The sequence below is a fragment of the Entelurus aequoreus genome, linkage group LG02 (assembly GCF_033978785.1).
Source record: "Entelurus aequoreus isolate RoL-2023_Sb linkage group LG02, RoL_Eaeq_v1.1, whole genome shotgun sequence".
NCBI classification, from domain to species: Eukaryota; Metazoa; Chordata; class Actinopteri; order Syngnathiformes; family Syngnathidae; genus Entelurus; species Entelurus aequoreus.
In genome coordinates, this window is record NC_084732.1 from 92,058,299 (window position 1) to 92,075,316 (window position 17,018).

The 17,018-nt window shown below is 41.5% G+C and overlaps 1 protein-coding gene across 4 annotated transcripts in view; it reads right to left on the reverse strand.

Annotated features, from left to right (window-relative positions):
• The window catches only part of marchf7 (membrane-associated ring finger (C3HC4) 7), a 33,803-nt gene that overhangs the window by 1,280 nt on the left and 15,505 nt on the right, over positions 1-17,018 (reverse strand). For 2 of the 4 annotated variants that reach the window (XM_062035068.1, XM_062035059.1), the window contains exons 6-11: positions 12,949-13,137; positions 11,823-12,882; positions 10,381-10,550; positions 6,237-6,340; positions 6,060-6,164; positions 10-58 (exon numbers count right to left, since the gene is read on the reverse strand). In XM_062035068.1, the coding sequence (XP_061891052.1) occupies positions 10-58; positions 6,060-6,164; positions 6,237-6,340; positions 10,381-10,550; positions 11,823-12,882; positions 12,949-13,137 (1,677 nt within the window). The remainder of the gene's footprint in view (positions 1-9; positions 59-6,059; positions 6,165-6,236; positions 6,341-10,380; positions 10,551-11,822; positions 12,883-12,948; positions 13,138-17,018) is intronic. The other 2 variants (XM_062035078.1, XM_062035088.1) reach the window with 2 other exon arrangements.

Sequence of the window (17,018 nt, forward strand, 5' to 3'; positions counted from 1 at the left end):
AGAACCTACTTTCCAGAATGCCCACGTTGTCAGGCAGGATTCTCACCAGGTTAAATAACTGAAGGTGAGAGGGAACACGTTTGTCTTTCATCACAACAACAACAACAACATCTTGTGCAGCCCGGCTCACTAATCAAAACAACCTTGCATTCATATTGTGTTGCTGGGACAAACATGAGCGTGGTGCACATCTCTTAAAGGTACAGTAACACTTATATTGGGGCTTTCTCAAAGTCATTAATAAGTCATTTCAATAGATTGTCTTTCATTTTTGTTCTGATAATGTCTAGGAAGGACAAATACAAGTGTGTGTGTGTGTGTGTGTGTGTGTGTGTGTGTGTGTGTGTGTGCGTGTGTGTGTGTGTGTGTGTGTGAGGACTGAAAGGAGATGGCTCAAAGAAAGAGAAAAAGAGCAAAGGGCCCAAAGAAGACAAAAAGGAAGGTTTTGTGATTAAGTCAAAGTGAAAAAGATTCCCATCCATCCATCCATTTTTCTACCACTTGTCCCTTTCGGGGTGGCGGGGGGTGCTGGAGCCTATGTCAGCTGCATTCATAGTGAAACGTTTGCACGGTCAAACAGAGCCAACATTTCACTATAGAATAGAATACCATTTATTTAAATTAAATTGGAATTTAATTAATTAAAATATAGAATAGATTTAAAAAAAAAAAAAAAAAAGGGAATGTAATAAAATAGGACTGAATATTAAATAATAAAACAGATTGGAGTAGAATAAAATAGAATTAAAATGTAATAGAATAAATTAAAAAAGGGAATATAATAATTAAATAGGTTTGAATATAAAATAATAAAATAGAATGGAATAGATTAAAATAAACTACAAGGTTTTAATATAAAATAATAAAATAGAAGGATTAAATATGAAAGAATAAAATAGATTTGAATAGAATAAAAGGGAATAATATAAAAATAATAAAATAGAAGGATTGAATATGAAAGAATAAAATAGAAGGGAATAGAATACATTAAACTAGAAGGATTGAATATAAAAGAATAAAATATATTGGAATAGAATGAGATCAAATTGAAGTATAGAAGAGAGTAAAATAAATAGAACACTTTATTGTTGTGTCCTTTATCTTCAAGAGCAGCAAACAAGCAGCAACGAGGTCAACGTTTATTTTATGTGAGGACATGTTAGCATCTACAGTTTGCATGCTAACGCTAAGCACTTGCTAGTTGAAAAAGCCAACACTGCACCACCGAGGAGGAACTTCTCAAATGTCAAATACTTCATCAGTTACTTCTCAGTAGTACACCTTTATTTCAAAACATGTGCAGCCATGCTCCTGTAGTCAAAGTCTCATTTCACTTTAGTACATTTACAAGAAATGATCTTTGTTTTTTATCTCAACTAATTGATGACTCCATTAATCCAATTATTAGATTACTCAGTGAAATAATCACCTGTGTACCCAACATGTAATTACCCTGTTTACCTTTGCATGCATGCACAGCCCCACGATGCACTAGCTACGCATGCACAGCCCCACGATGCGGTAAGTACAGTGGGTACGGAAAGTATGCAGCAATTTGCTAAAATCAAAAAAAGTGAATTTTATTTCTCATGAATTTAGCACCCATCTTGAAAAAAAACAAAGCAATGTTTGCTAATTTGTTGAAAAAGAAAGGGTGAAATAAGTCATGGTCTAAGTTTTTAGACTCCTATCTAAACTCACATTGCTGCCGTACTGCATAACAGTGTGGTACGCCAGCTGCACTGAAGCAGACAAACAGGCGATTCAGAGGGTCATAAAGTCATCATCGGCTGCCCCCTCCCCTCCCTGAAGGATTCACACAACTCCCGCTGCCTCAACAGAGCAAAAAGCATCCCTAAGGACAGCACACACCCTGGCTTCCACCTGCTACCATCGGGCAGGCGCTACAGGTGCATCAGAGCCAGAACAAACAGGCTCAGAGACAGCTTCTTTCCCAGAGCTGTCACCATCTTGAACTCTAACTTATAATAATAATAATTCACCCCTATACAATATCCTACCCTAATACCCTACTGTGCAATATTATCCTTCGAGTGCAATAAGTCCGACACTGATTGATATTTATTACTCCGGTACTCTTGTCTTCTTCTGTATTTCTAGTGTTTTGTCTATTGTACAGGATTGCTTATTATTTGTATTGGATAGTAGTCTGTTTATTTCAATTGTTAGTTTTTTCTATATTACCTGTTGTGTAATTTATTTTTGTCCCATATTTGTTCCCACTACCACACCTTAAACTGGAGTCCTTAATCTCGTTATATGCAAATATAATGACTATTCTATTCTACATGCTGGCCATTTCTTCTGATCCTCCTTGAGATGCTTCATTGGAGTCCAGCTGTGTTTGATCAAACTGATCGGACTTGATCAGGCAAGACACACCTACCTCTACAGAAGACATTACTGAGGATCATGAGAGGTCCGAGGAACTGCCCAAGGAGCTCGGAGACATAAATGGTGGCAAGGCACAGATCTGGCCAAGGTTACAAAAGAAGAGCCCAATGGAAGAAGTTTGGGACGACCACAACTCTTCCTAGACCTGGTCGTCCAGCTAAACTGAGCAATCATGGGAGAAGATCCTTGGCGAGAGGTCCAGAAGAACCAAAGACCACTGTGGCTGAGCTACAGGGACACAGTCGGGACAAGGAGAAAGTTCCACAAAGTCAACTATCACTGCAGCCTTCATGGCCCGACAGAAGCATGAAAGCCTGCATAGAGTTTGCCAAAAACACTTGAAGGACTCCCAGACTAGGAGGGGAAAAAAGATTCTCTGGTCTGATGAGACCAAGATTGTAAACGGTGTGTGTGGAGAAAACACTGCTCATCACAGTGAAACATGGTGGTGGCAGCATCATGGTGGTGGCAGCATCATGGTGGTGGCAGCATCATGGTATGGGGGTGCTTTTGAGCTACAGAGACAGGACGACTGGTTGCAATTGAAGGAAAGATGAATGCGGACAAGTACAGAGAAGAAAAGTTCTTCAGGAGTGCTCAGGACCTCAGACTGGGCCCAAGGTTTACCTTCAAGCAAGACAATGACCCTACGCACTCAGCTGGAATAACAAAGCAGTGGCTTCGGATCAACACTGTGAGCATTCTTGACCTAAACCCAACTGAGCATGTCTGAAAATGGCTGTTCACCATCCAACCTGACACAACTGGTTCACCAACGTTCACCATCCAACCTGACAACTGGTTCACCAACGTTCACCATCCAACCTGACAACTGGTTCACCAACGTTCACCATCCAACCTGACAACTGGTTCAACAACGTTCACCATCCAACCTGACAACTGGTTCACCAACGTTCACCATCCAACCTGACAACTGGTTCAACAACGTTCACCATCCAACCTGACAACTGGTTCACCAACGTTCACCCTCCAACCTGACAACTGGTTCACCAACGTTCACCATCCAACCTGACACAACTGGTTCACCAACATTCACCATCCAACATGACACAACTGGTTCACCAACGTTCACCATCCAACCTGACACAACTGGTTCACCAACATTCACCATCCAACCTGACAACTGGTTCGCCAACGTTCACCATCCAACCTGACAACTGGTTCGCCAACATTCACCATCCAACCTGACACAACTGGTTTACCATCCAACCTGACACAACTGGTTCGCCAACGTTCACCATCCAACCTGACACAACTGGTTCGCCAACGTTCACCATCCAACCTGACACAACTGGTTCGCCAACGTTCACCATCCAACCTGACAACTGGTTCACCAACGTTCACCATCCAACCTGACAACTGGTTCACCATTCAACCTGACACAACTGGTTCACCAACGTTCACCATCCAACCTGACAACTGGTTCACCAACATTCACCATCCAACCTGACACAACTGGTTCACCAACGTTCACCATCCAACCTGACAACTGGTTCACCATCCAACCTGACACAACTGGTTCACCATCCAACCTGACACAACTGGTTCACCAACGTTCACCATCCAACCTGACACAACTGGTTCACCAACGTTCACCATCCAACCTGACAACTGGTTCACCAACGTTCACCATCCAACCTGACACAACTGGTTCACCAACGTTCACCATCCAACCTGACACAACTGGTTCACCAACGTTCACCATCCAACTGGAGAGGCTCTTCAAGAAAGAATGGCAGAAGATCCCCAAGACGACTCGCGGCTGTACGAGTTTTAAAAAGGTGCAAATACTCAATACTGAGCAAAGATGTGAATACTTAGACCAGGTCATATTTCACCAATTCCTCTTTCAACACATTTCTACTTGTGTTCTTTTCTGTCAAGATGTGTGCTGAGTGTGCACTCAGGAGAAATTACATTACTTTTGGTTTTAAAAAATGTCTGCAATGAAACAAAGAGGGAAACATTTTAATGTGGTCGGAATACTTTCCATACCCACTATATGTATACACAGTCACACAATGCACTCAGTATACACACATAGTCACACAATGCACTAAGTATACACACACATAGTCACACAATGCACTAAGTATACACGCACACAGTCAAAGGACGCACTAAGTATACACACACAGAGACAAACGACGCACTAAGTATATACGCAGAGTCAAAGGGACGAACTAAGTATACACACAGTCACACAATGCACTAAATATACACACAGTAGCCTGATGCACTAATGATGCGTACAGTCACACAATGCACTAAGTACACACACACAGATGCACTAAGTATACACACACTGATGCACTAAGTATGCGTACACACACACTGATGCACTAAGTATGCGTACAGTCACATGCTGCACTAAGTACACACACACTGATGCACTAAGTATGCGTAGTCACACGCTGCACAAAGTATGTGTAGAGTCACACGCTGCACTAAGTATGCGTAGAGTCACAAGCTGCACTAAGTATGCGTAGAGTCACTCGCTGCACTAAGTATGCGTAGTCACTCGCTGCACTAAGTATGCGTAGAGTCACACGCTGCACTAAGTATGCGTAGAGTCACACGCTACAATAAGTATGCGTAGAGTCACACGCTGCACTAAGTATGCGTAGAGTCACATGCTGCACTAAGTATGCGTAGAGTCACACGCTGCACTAAGTATGCGTAGAGTCACACACTGCACTAAGTATGCGTAGAGTCACACGCTGCACTAAGTATACGTAGAGTCACACGCTGGACTAAGTATGCGTAGAGTCACACGCTGCACTAAGTATGCGTAGAGTCACACGCTGCACTAAGTATGCGTAGAGTCACACGCTGCACTAAGTATACGTAGAGTCACACGCTGCACTAAGTATGCATAGAGTCACATGCTGCACTAAGTATACGTAGAGTCACACGCTGGACTAAGTATGCGTAGAGTCACACGCTGGACTAAGTATGCGTAGAGTCACAAGCTGCACTAAGTATGCGTAGAGTCACTCGCTGCACTAAGTATGCGTAGCGTCACACGCTGCACTAAGTATGCGTAGAGTCACACGCTGCACTAAGTATACGTAGAGTCACACGCTGCACTAAGTATGCGTAGTCACACGCTGCACTAAGTATGCATAGAGTCACACGCTGCACTAAGTATACGTAGAGTCACATGCTGCACTAAGTATGCGTAGAGTCACACGCTGCACTAAGTATGCGTAGAGTCACATGCTGCACTAAGTATGCGTAGAGTCACATGCTGCACTAAGTATGCGTAGAGTCACATGCTGCACTAAGTATGCGTAGAGTCACATGCTGCACTAAGTATACGTAGAGTCACATGCTGCACTAAGTATGCGTAGAGTCACACGCTGCACTAAGTATACGTAGAGTCACATGCTGCACTAAGTATGCGTAGAGTCACACGCTGCACTAAGTATACGTAGAGTCACATGCTGCACTAAGTATGCGTAGAGTCACATGCTGCAGTAAGTATGCGTAGAGTCACACGCTGCACTAAGTATACGTAGAGTCACATGCTGCAGTAAGTATGCGTAGAGTCACATGCTGCAGTAAGTATGCGTAGAGTCACATGCTGCAATAAGGTGCACAAGTAGAGAGAGAGTCCTCACCCCAGCTGCATCGACTGCCCCCAGGACATCAGAGAACCTCTGTTCACAAAAATGCAACAGCACTACCAGATAGAGACCACTGCTGATGAAGTCGTCATATTCGGACTGTGGAGCGAGACCAGACGTCCATTCACCACACAGACATTGTCCCACAGGTCCTGTGCCGGACTTACTAACCTGCACGTGTGTCCTGTACAGCTGCTGGATGTCAAAGTTGTCGATGTTCAAGCGCAGCTTCTCCTTGCACAGCTCGCAGTTTGTGATGGCCTCCAGATTTGTGCCTGAACCCCGGAAGAAGAAGAAGAAGAAGAAGATGAAAGAAGCAACCTTTTAGCAACAAATTCCTTTCGCTTGGATGTTGTTGCTTCCATGATTCATTTAAATAAGAAGTCTGCACCTACAGAGCGCACATGAGAGCGGTGCACCTACAGCAGAGGTGCTGAAGTGTGGCCTGTGGGCCATTCTAAAAATACCATTTAAAAAATCAGGTGAAATGTAGCGTGAACAAGTTGCAATGTTGACTAACAACACAATAACTCTTTGAAACTGTTATTGCTCAAAAAATACATCAAAATCAATGTTATGAATTATTAGGGGTGTACGTGTATTTGTATAGAACCGTTTCGGTAAGGGGGTTTCGGTTCGGTTCGGAGGTGTACCGAACGAGTTTCCACACGGACATAATAAGTAGCATACCACACGTTGTGTAAACACAACACACGGCATGCTAGCAACGACCGGGCTAGGACAACATGTAAAAGCCGGAGCTGGAAGACCCTCCTGCCTGGTTAAGATCTCCCGTTTGGGAACACTTTGGCTGCGCGATACAACAATGGAGGACGGAGGTTTGCCGACATTGTTCAGCAGCTGCTTCTGACAACACATCAAACATGCTAACCCATTTGAAGCGTCACCACCGCATTCAAGCAGCCTCTCCTCGGCGAGTCAGGCAGGGCTAAAGCAATAACAAATGTTTTTATAGCAGCAGATTTAAGACCATATTGCATTAGAAACTACATTTGGAGCCACTTCTATGGTGGAAGAACAATGAGCCCATATATCCTCTTACTGCCAAGTTAGAATATGTACCGTAATTTCCGGACTATAAGCCGCTACTTTTCCCCCTCGTTCTGGTCCCTGCGGCTTATACAAGGGTGCGGCTTATTTACGGCCTGTTCTTCTCCGACACCGACGAAGAGGCTTTCGGTGGTTTTAGTACGCAGGAGGAAGACGATGACACAATGATTAAAGACTGACTTTCATATACCGGTAGGCTGGTTATTTTGATAACGTACAGGCGAGCACTTTGTATTACTTTGCACCGTTGTATTATTTGTACTCTGCACGATTGCTGTTCGCCATGTCAAAGATGTGAAAGTTTGATTGAATGATTGTAAGATTTATTGTTAATAAATGGGACGCTTTGCGTTCCCAAACAGTCATCTCTGTCCAGACAATCCCCTCCGTGGTAGCAGGAACCCCTATATACTACGCTAATTACACATCAAAACCCTGCGGCTTATAGTCGGGTGCGGCTTATATATGGAGCAATCTGTATTTTCCCCTAAATTTAGCTGGTGCGGCTTATAGTCAGGTGCGGCTTATAGTCCGGAAATTACGGTACTTCACTGTGCAATCTACTAATAAAAGTCTAAATCAATCAAAAGCCAGGCTGGGGGTGTGTGTGTGGGGGGGGGTTAATCTGAGGCTGAGTTGACTTGAAACTGTTTAATGTTGCACTTTTTATATGTAGAAGAAAAGTTTTGTCATTTTCTTTAATCTGAGCAACAACTTGAGGCAGGTTAATGTTGATTAACGTGGACCCCGGCTTAAACAAGTTGAAAAACTTATTGGGGTGTTACCAATTAGTGGTCAATTGTACGGAATATGTACTGTACTGTGCAATCTACTCATAAAAGTCTCAATCAATCAATCAAAAAAAAAAAAGCACTTTATAGGTAAAAAGGTTTTGTTAAGAAACCATTCTGAGCCTTGTCTTATTTAGTTTTTATTTGATATATGTTGACCACATTAACCCTGGCAATGGACCCTGTGTGTATATGTACATTATGCCAGTGTTTACAAATTTGGTAAATAAATGACCAAAAAATGTATATTTTGTTGTTTTCTTACTGTACCGAAATTTTTGTGTACCGTTACACCCCTATGAATTATTGATCTATTCAAGGCTACATCAGATATTACACTTTTAACATTTTGGGGGGAAAACATGTTGCATTTTTTTTTGCCATATAACAAAATAAAATGTAAACTTTATATCGAACAGATACAGTATGTTTGAAGTTGATCTAGGATTTTTAACCCTTAAGGATTAAAAAAATGAAAATAAGACTTGTTTTTTTTCAATGTTTATGACTGACACTCTTCTGGGTTCCTGCATGGGACCAAAATTGAGACAAACCCTAAAAAGGTAAGAAATACATCTATGAATTGTATTAAAAAGACAAATATCCAAATGGTCCCCTTGCTTTAATTTCAGTGTGCGGCCCTGGCTAGAAAAGGTTTGGGCAGCCCTGGTCTGTGTTGATGTAGATCACGCTGCGGGCGTGTTTTATGAAGAAAGAATAAAAGGTCATCGGAAAATCCTGCTTTATTTCAACATACAGTACAGGCCTAAAGTTTGGACACACCTTCTCCTCATTCAATGTGTTTTCTTTATTTTCATGACTATTTACATTGTAGATTGTCACATCAAAACTATGAATGAACACGTGGAGTTATGTACTTAACAAAAAAAAAAAGGTGAAATAACTGAAAACATGTTTTATGTTCCAGTTTCTTCAAAGTAGCCACTCTGATTACTGCTTTGCACACTCTTGGCATTCTCTCCATGAGCTTCAAGAGGTTGTCACCTGAAATGGTTTTCACTTCACACACTGCAAAAACTGAAATCTAAGTAAGATTAAATATCTCAAATAAGGGTGATATTTGCTTATTTTCTGTCTGATAAAATAATTATTCTCACTAAGCAGATTTTATGTTAGTGTTTTACTTGTTTTAAGGGTTTTGGTTAGGGATGTCCGATAATGGCTTTTTGCCGATATCCGATATTCCGATATTGTCCAACTCTTTAATTACCGATACCAACCGATATATGCAGTCGTGGAATTAACACATTATTATGCCTAATTTGGACAACCATGTATGGTGAATATAAGGTACTTTTTAAAAAAAATAATAAAATAAGATAACTAAATCAAAAACATTTTCTTGAATAAAAAAGAAAGTAAAACAATATAAAAACAGTTACATAGAAACTAGTAATTCATGAAAATTAGTCAAATTAACTGTTAAAGGTTAGTACTATTAGTGGAGCAGCAGCACGCACAATCATGTGTGCTTACGGACTGTATCCCTTGCAGACTGTTTTTATATAATGTAGGAACCAGAATATTGATAACAGAAAGAAATGGGTGGAGGGAGGTTTTTTGGGTTGGTGCACTAATTGTAAGTGTATCCTGTGTTTTTTATGTTGATTTAATTTTAAAAAAAACAAAAAAACGATACAGATAATAAAAAAAACGATACCGATAATTTCCGATATTAGATTTTAACGCATTTATCGTCCGATAATATCGGCAGGCCGATATTATCGGACATCCCTAGTTTTGTTCCTAAATGATCTCAGTAAGATATTACAGCTTGTAGCTGAGATTTTTGTGACCTATATTGAGTAAAACATGCTTGAAACTAGAATATCAACTGATGCAAAGCTGTGTCATCAACACTCACAAGTATAAAACTACTTTTTTAAAGTAAAAGTTTCTTACTTCAAGCATGAAAAAAAAAATGATGATGCCGAGCGCATATCATTATGTCAAGATAATGGCACTAGCACTTACTTCATTTAAGAATATTTTTCAACATATTGAGCAAAAAGGTCTTTTTTTTTTCTACCAAGAAAAGTGCACTTGTTATTAGTGAGAATATACTTATTTTAAGGTATTTTGGGGTTCATTGAGGTTAGCTAATTTTACTTGTTCTGGAAAGTCTTGACAAGCCAAATTTTATTGTTCTATTGGCAGATAATTTTGCTTAGTTCAAATAAAATACCCTTAATTTGTTTGTTTTTTTCTTATTTTTGAACACTGACTTTTTGCAGTGCAGGTGTCATAGTTTTGATGTGACAATCTACAACGTAAATAGTCTTGAAAATAAAGAAAACGCATTGAACTGAGAAGGTGCGTCCAGACTTTTGGCCTGTACTGTATTTCCCTAAAGGACATCAGATATTACAAGACCAAATGAAAAGGATGACTAAGATAACGAACAAGCACAGGTCACATGACCACTTACTTACCAGAGCCAATTTTGGAGCAAAGCCACCTCTTGATGCATTCCTGGTGGACGTACTGCAGACTTCCTGTGCAGCAGCAAGGTTGGATCAAAGGGTTGGATGAGGACTCCTCCCTCATCTGGCAGATTCTACACAAGTCTCCTTCGTCCTCGTCAGAGTCTTCCAGCAGCAGCCTACGAGACAGCAGGAAGATTCAAGTCCTGCTGTTTACAAACATGGCTAACTTGTCAGTTGGCGTACAAACAGCGCGTGTCCCTGTCGAAGGATTGTGAACCATTAAGGTGTACTTGTATTAATTAAGCTCTCTCCCGGTTGCAGTTAGTCCAGAACGCGGCAGCACGACTTTTAACAGGGGCCAGGAAACGCCAGCATATAACCCCAATTCTTGAGAGTTTGCACTGGCTCCCTGTTCATTTTAGAATTGATTTTAAAACCTTGCTGTTTGTTTTTAAAGCTTTACATGGACTGGCACCTCAGTATATCTCGGACCTCATCCAAATTGACACTCCAAATTGAGGTCCGAGAGCCAGCTCCAGCTTGTGGTGCCCAAGACCAGACTTAAAACCAGGGGAGACAGGGCCTTCTCTGTGGTCGGCCCTAAGCTCTGGAACACTCTGCCCCTCCATGTTCAAACTGCTCCCACAGTGGAGTGTTTTATAAATGATAAATGATAAATGGGTTATACTTGTACAGCGCTTTTCTACCTTCAAGGTACTCAAAGTGCTTTGACAGTATTTCCACATTCACCCATTCACACACACATTCACACACTGATGGCGGGAGCTGCCATGCAAGGCGCTAACCAGCACCCATTAGAGGCAAAGGGTGAAGTGTCTTGCCCAAGGACACAACGGATGTGACTAGGAAGGTAGAATGTGGGAATTGAACCCCAGTAACCAGCAACACTCCGATTGCTGGCACAGCCACTCTACCAACTTCGCCACGCCAAGTCTCGTCTTAAGACCCACTTTTATTCTTTGGCTTTTAACACTACGTGAGTTGTGTGGTCTTCTGTCCTCTGTGGGTTTTTTTTTTTATAAATTTTGATTTCTATTTACTGTTTTAATTGGTTTTACCCTTTAAAATCCTTTTTAATCATATTTATTTTTATATTGGTTTTATATTTATTTATTTTTTGTTTTATTCAGTCATTGGTGGAGCATAATATTGTTTTTAATATTGTTTTTAACATGGCTGTGCAGCACTTTGGAAACATTCTTGTTGTTTAAATGTGCTATATAAATAAAGTGGATTGGATTGACTAGAGGCCCTCCCATTAACCCATTGTAAACAGACTTATTTATTTACAAGTAAGAATGCATAAATAAAAATACATCTGTATCCTTGTCTCTCATAATGGTTGTGAACGATAGGCAACATTCTAAAAAAGTGTGGTTTCCCATGAGTAAACAAACATGTTTGATACTCAAAAGGTTCATTTTTACCTTTCCTTAATAATGCGGAGCTTCTCTTGCTTGCTGCTGGCGCTGCTAAGTGATGGAATGCCGTCCAATGGCCGCTCGGCGCCACCTTGAGGAGCGTTGGCGTTGTTTTGAAATGTAGCCACCCTGTGGCGCTGGGACCAGCCCACTGAAACGTCCTCCACTTCAGGTAACTTGTCGTCGTCGTCCTCCTCCTGCCGGCGAGGACGTGCAAAGAGATCTAAACCAACGGCGCCTTGCTCTACTTCATCCTCTTCCTCGTCCTCTTCCTCTTGGTTGTTGTCGTCCTGTGTGGATCGGAGCTCCAGGTCGTCCCATCTTCTCAGTAAGTGCTGAGGACGACTGAGGCCCTCCTCCGCGCCGGCGGGTGAGGACGTGCTGTCGTCGCGGGCGTGCCTCCGCAGACGGGAGAGAAGGGAAGGGCAGCGACCACGGAGGGAGGACGACAGCCAGGAGTAGCTGCTACTTGCCGCTCCGTCAGCCTCGCTCTGCGATGTCCGGGCATCGGAGAGACCGCCGTCTTTGTTTTCCCGTATTGGAGTGAGGTCGGGTCTGCGGCGGTTGCTGCCGGATGTGATGGCCTCCCACCTTCTAGACTCCGCCTCCAGCGCAGACATCCTGGCGCCCTCGTCGCTGTCCACAGACAGAGTGTCGTCGTCGACAGTTGAGGAGCTGCTGGAGGAGTCCTGGCTGGAGCTGCGTGAGAAGAGGCGGGACAAAAGGTGGCGTGTGGAGTAGCGCCCTTGTGCTTCCGCACTTACAGCGGCGGGTCTCGGTGGGGGCGGGGCTTCCGGTCTGGTGGGCGGTGCGCTGTGCCAGGTGGGGCGTGAGGTCAAGGTGGCTGCGGCGTGTTCATAGGTTGAAGCGAGGCCGGATGAGGCGTTCAGGTAGCGAGGAGCGGGTCTGTCGTTTAAGTCGCGGGCGAGAGAAAAGCGACTGGCAGCGGAGGACACGTGACGGCCTGGCGAGCTTTCTCGCTCGCTGGAAAAGGAGGACGAGCAGTAGGCGGTCTCTTTGGGCCGAGCACCTTGGGCGTACGTGGAGGCCGTGCGGCCTGTGGGGTCTGGGAGCAGGGAGACAGGAACAGTTTGTGGGACATGTCCCCTGTGGGATGACAGCGCAGACTTACACAACGACGACGTCAACTCCGAGATCCTTGTCCTCCTTTCTCGCAGACCGGACAAAGTAGGCTCGTTCTGGGTCTCCGCCTCTCGGCTGGACAACTGCGGCTTTGAAGAAGAAGTGGAGGACCGCGACAGGAAACGGTTGTAGGTCCACGACGAATCCAGTGGATCACTTGGTCCTTCCTGAATGCCTGCTGGAAGACAACAAATGTTTGAAGCGTACATGTTCCACACCCAGGAAGTAGTTCCAGCAACAGTCACAGTACAGCTGGTGTGTAGGTGGGAGGAAGGCCAGTCATCTTCATCAAATGACATCATACAGTAGCAGCAAGACTAGAATGAAACACACTGCAAAAAGTCAGTGTTCAAAAACAAGAAGAAAAAAATACAAAAATGAGGGGTATTTTATTTGTCTAAGCAAAATTATCTGCCAATAGAACAAGAAAATTCGGCTTGTCAAGACTTTCCAAAACCAGTAAAATTCGCTAACCTCAATGAACCCAAAAATACCTTAAAATAAGTATATTCTCACTAATAACAAGTGCACTTTTCTTGGTAGAAAAAAAAAAAGAGACCTTTTTGCTCAATATGTTGAAAAATATTCTTAAATGAAGTAAATGCTAGTGCCATTATCTTGACATAATGATATGCGCTCAGCATCATGATTTTTTTTTCATGCTCGAAGTAAGAAATTATTACTTTAAAAAAGTAGTTTTATACTTGTGAGTGTTGATGACACAGCTTTGCATCAGTTGATATTCTAGTTTCAAGCATGTTTTACTAAACATAGGTCATAAAATCTCAGCTAAAAGCTGTAATATCTTACTGAGATCATCTAGGACCAAAACCCTTGAAACACTAACTAACATAAAATCTGCTTAGTGAAAAGAATTATCTTATCAGACAGAAAATAAGCAAATATCACCCTTATTTGAGATATTTAATCTTACTTAGATTTCAGTTTTTGCAGTGCAGCCCTAACAAGATTGACACTTTTTCCTAATACACCCAAATGAAGAAACTGTAACAAACACGTGTAGTAACTCTCTACATTTACTCTACTTTGTTACATGTACTCAAGTAACTTTTTGGATAAATTGTACATGTCAGAGTAGTTTAAATGCAACATTTTACTTGTTAGTATTTTTGAGAAGGAGAAACATTGGCTTTTATTCCGATCGCTGCATTTATTTATATCAAATTATAACTATTTAATAGTGCTTGCAAAGACTTATTTATTAGTCTCCTTAGAGAGACTTGTGTCACATGACTGTTTCACCAATCCAAGATGAGCACTAGTGACCTTTGACTCCTCTCCACCAATCAAGCACAGCCTGGCGGTCACATGACCGCACTCCAACTACACACTAATAAGTGACATATTTACTCACAAAGTATGAAAAGGAACATTTGTATCATGTGTGTCAGTAGAAATGTTCACATTTCAGTCTACAACAATTCCACTTCAAACTAGAGAAAACATGTTGCACTTACATGTAGATGTTTTTATATTTTAGCTAGCTTATGCTAACATTAGCCCTGTTATGACATCACAAGTGACTGTAAAATGTGCATCTTTTGGACTACATGCTGTAGTAGTGTCTTCTTCTCACACACACGCTCAACGGCTGTGATTCAGATTGCAGAAGCTGGAATCGAATCTGGAACCCTCTAGTTGCTGGCACAGCCGCTCTAGTAACTGAGCCACGCCGTTTTTTCCCCTTTTGAAGAGTTTTGTTAATTTTGCTAACTCAATAAGAGTCCCCAAAAGACAACAGACCAGCGTGGAAAGGAGGGAATCGCTGTGGAGTTAAAAAAAGAAGACTATTTACTAGGGATGATGTTTGATAAGAAATTATCGAGTTCGAGCCTATTATTGAATCCTCTTATCGAACCGATTCCTTATCGATTCTCTTATCGAGTCCAGATAGATTGTTGTATATGGAAAAAAACACAATATTTGGTTTAACAAAAGCTCACTTTTATTATATAAGAAAGCAATTTAATCTAATAAATAAATATTGACTGTTACCCCCCCAAAAAAATAAAATAAAATAAATAACTATTGACTGTTGTTACCCAAAGTATATTAAGTGGGATTTTTCAGAAAAACAAATATATACAGTAACACAAAAACAACCTGTCTCTGTGATCACTATAGGTGTATAAATAATAATATAGTGTTAAATAAAATCAGTCCCTTGGGCACAAAACTGAAAATAATACAGCTCTCCAAAAAGTGCACTTCTGCTGCTATTTGACATAACTGTTTGTTATGATGCTTTGACATTTTTGCACTTTATTTCTTTATTGAAAGAAAATTCTATGAAGAGAAAAGTTATTTGCAAATGTGGTTACAATGCTAAAAAATGAAAAGTTAAAGCTAAAAAAAGAAATACACTTTATTGAGTTAACATTATTTCTTTATAGGGGGAACGATGTTATGAGCTAGGGAATATAACAACTACACTATCCAGCATGCAAGTGTTGCATATCGTCACCCGGCAGCTAAGAATGAGCACGCTGTGAAAGTAAACGTCAAGAACTCAGCCAACACGCCTCGTCTGCATTATTTATAATTAGACAGACAACACGTATACAGTGTGATTTTGTAACGTTTACAAGGAAAGAAAAACAAAAGTTAAAAAAGGGAGATGTGTTGTATATATATGTATGTGCTGCGGTTGTTTTAAGAACGTTGCGACAGCTGCCGGAAAGGAGGTGCGTTGCTAGCCTGGTTGCTATGTTTCCGGTTGGTCGTAAAAGTGTTCGTCATGTGTTCGTAGTCTGCTCAAATCTCTCAGTAAAGTTATTCATTGGATTATACCTTTTTGTTTTGAACTTTATTACACATTGGAGCGCTTTTTTCCCGTCCATCGTTTTCCTGCTTTCGCTATCTGCGCCTAATGACTGAGCTACGTGACTGATTTCTTGTGATGTCACACGGAGCATTTCTGGTCGGGACGGGATTCATTCCGAGGGATTCCAATAAAGAACCAACTCTTTTTCTTTACTATAGTGGTCTCGATAACGGGTACCGGTTCTCAAAAAGGGATTAGAGTCCGAGGACTCGGTTCTTTTCTTATCGAACAACCGGGAAAACCGGTTTCGAGTATCATCCCTACTATTTACAAGGAGTGTACTAATGGCGCTCACAAGTATGGAAGAATCAACAGCAAGTTTTAATTAAAGGCTCTAAAAATGTATACAAATACATGCGTATGAAAACAAATCTGTTATTATTTAGCATTAACCATATTTTCTAAATTACATCGTTTTGCTCCATTGTCAATTGTTGATTCTGCGGGTATATATCGGAAGTATTAAAGCTACGTCCACATCGCAGACACGTTGCCTTCACTACAGGCAATCACGTGTGTCTTGTTCACGTCATCACAACATCCTGTTTTGGCAGCACTGTTTCTGCGTGATCCAAGCCTTTTTTCAGTGGATGAATTTTTGGTTCATCACTAGGAGGCTTTGTCATGTGTCTGGGGAAACACTGAGACAAGTGTTGGCACGAGAGGGAATACCTGTTCGAAATGGGCCGGTTGTTAGCATAAGATTGGCAATAAATGTTAAAAATAGCATTTGACTTTTGACTTCTTCTGGAGGCTACAAGGCATTATATTACTTTAAATCAGCTTTCACGTTAAAAAAAATTTTTTTTTAAGGTGTGGCGGCTTCAATTTTGCAGTGGCGGTGCGCCATGATCAGTGGGAAGGGAAAGCCTGGACTTTGTAAAACACCAAGACTATATAGTACCTGTTTCGTAGGACTAGGTTTGCAACAAACATTATCGCCAAAAGTTTGCTACGTTTTTTGTATATCGTTTAGTTAATGTATGGCCAAACGTTGTGCGTAACAAACATTTGCCCGTGTATCGTTCAGCAAAATACATCACTCAAACAAAGAATCCCACTTATTGGGGACTCAGTCTCCATTTCATAGCAAAGTACAAAGGGGGCCAACTAAGGTGAAGTGTAGTCTTTCATTCGTAATTCCTATATGTTGCATATTGTTTTCCGTAAAAACGTAAAACTATAATTCTCAATATGTGTTCTGTGTTAATTCT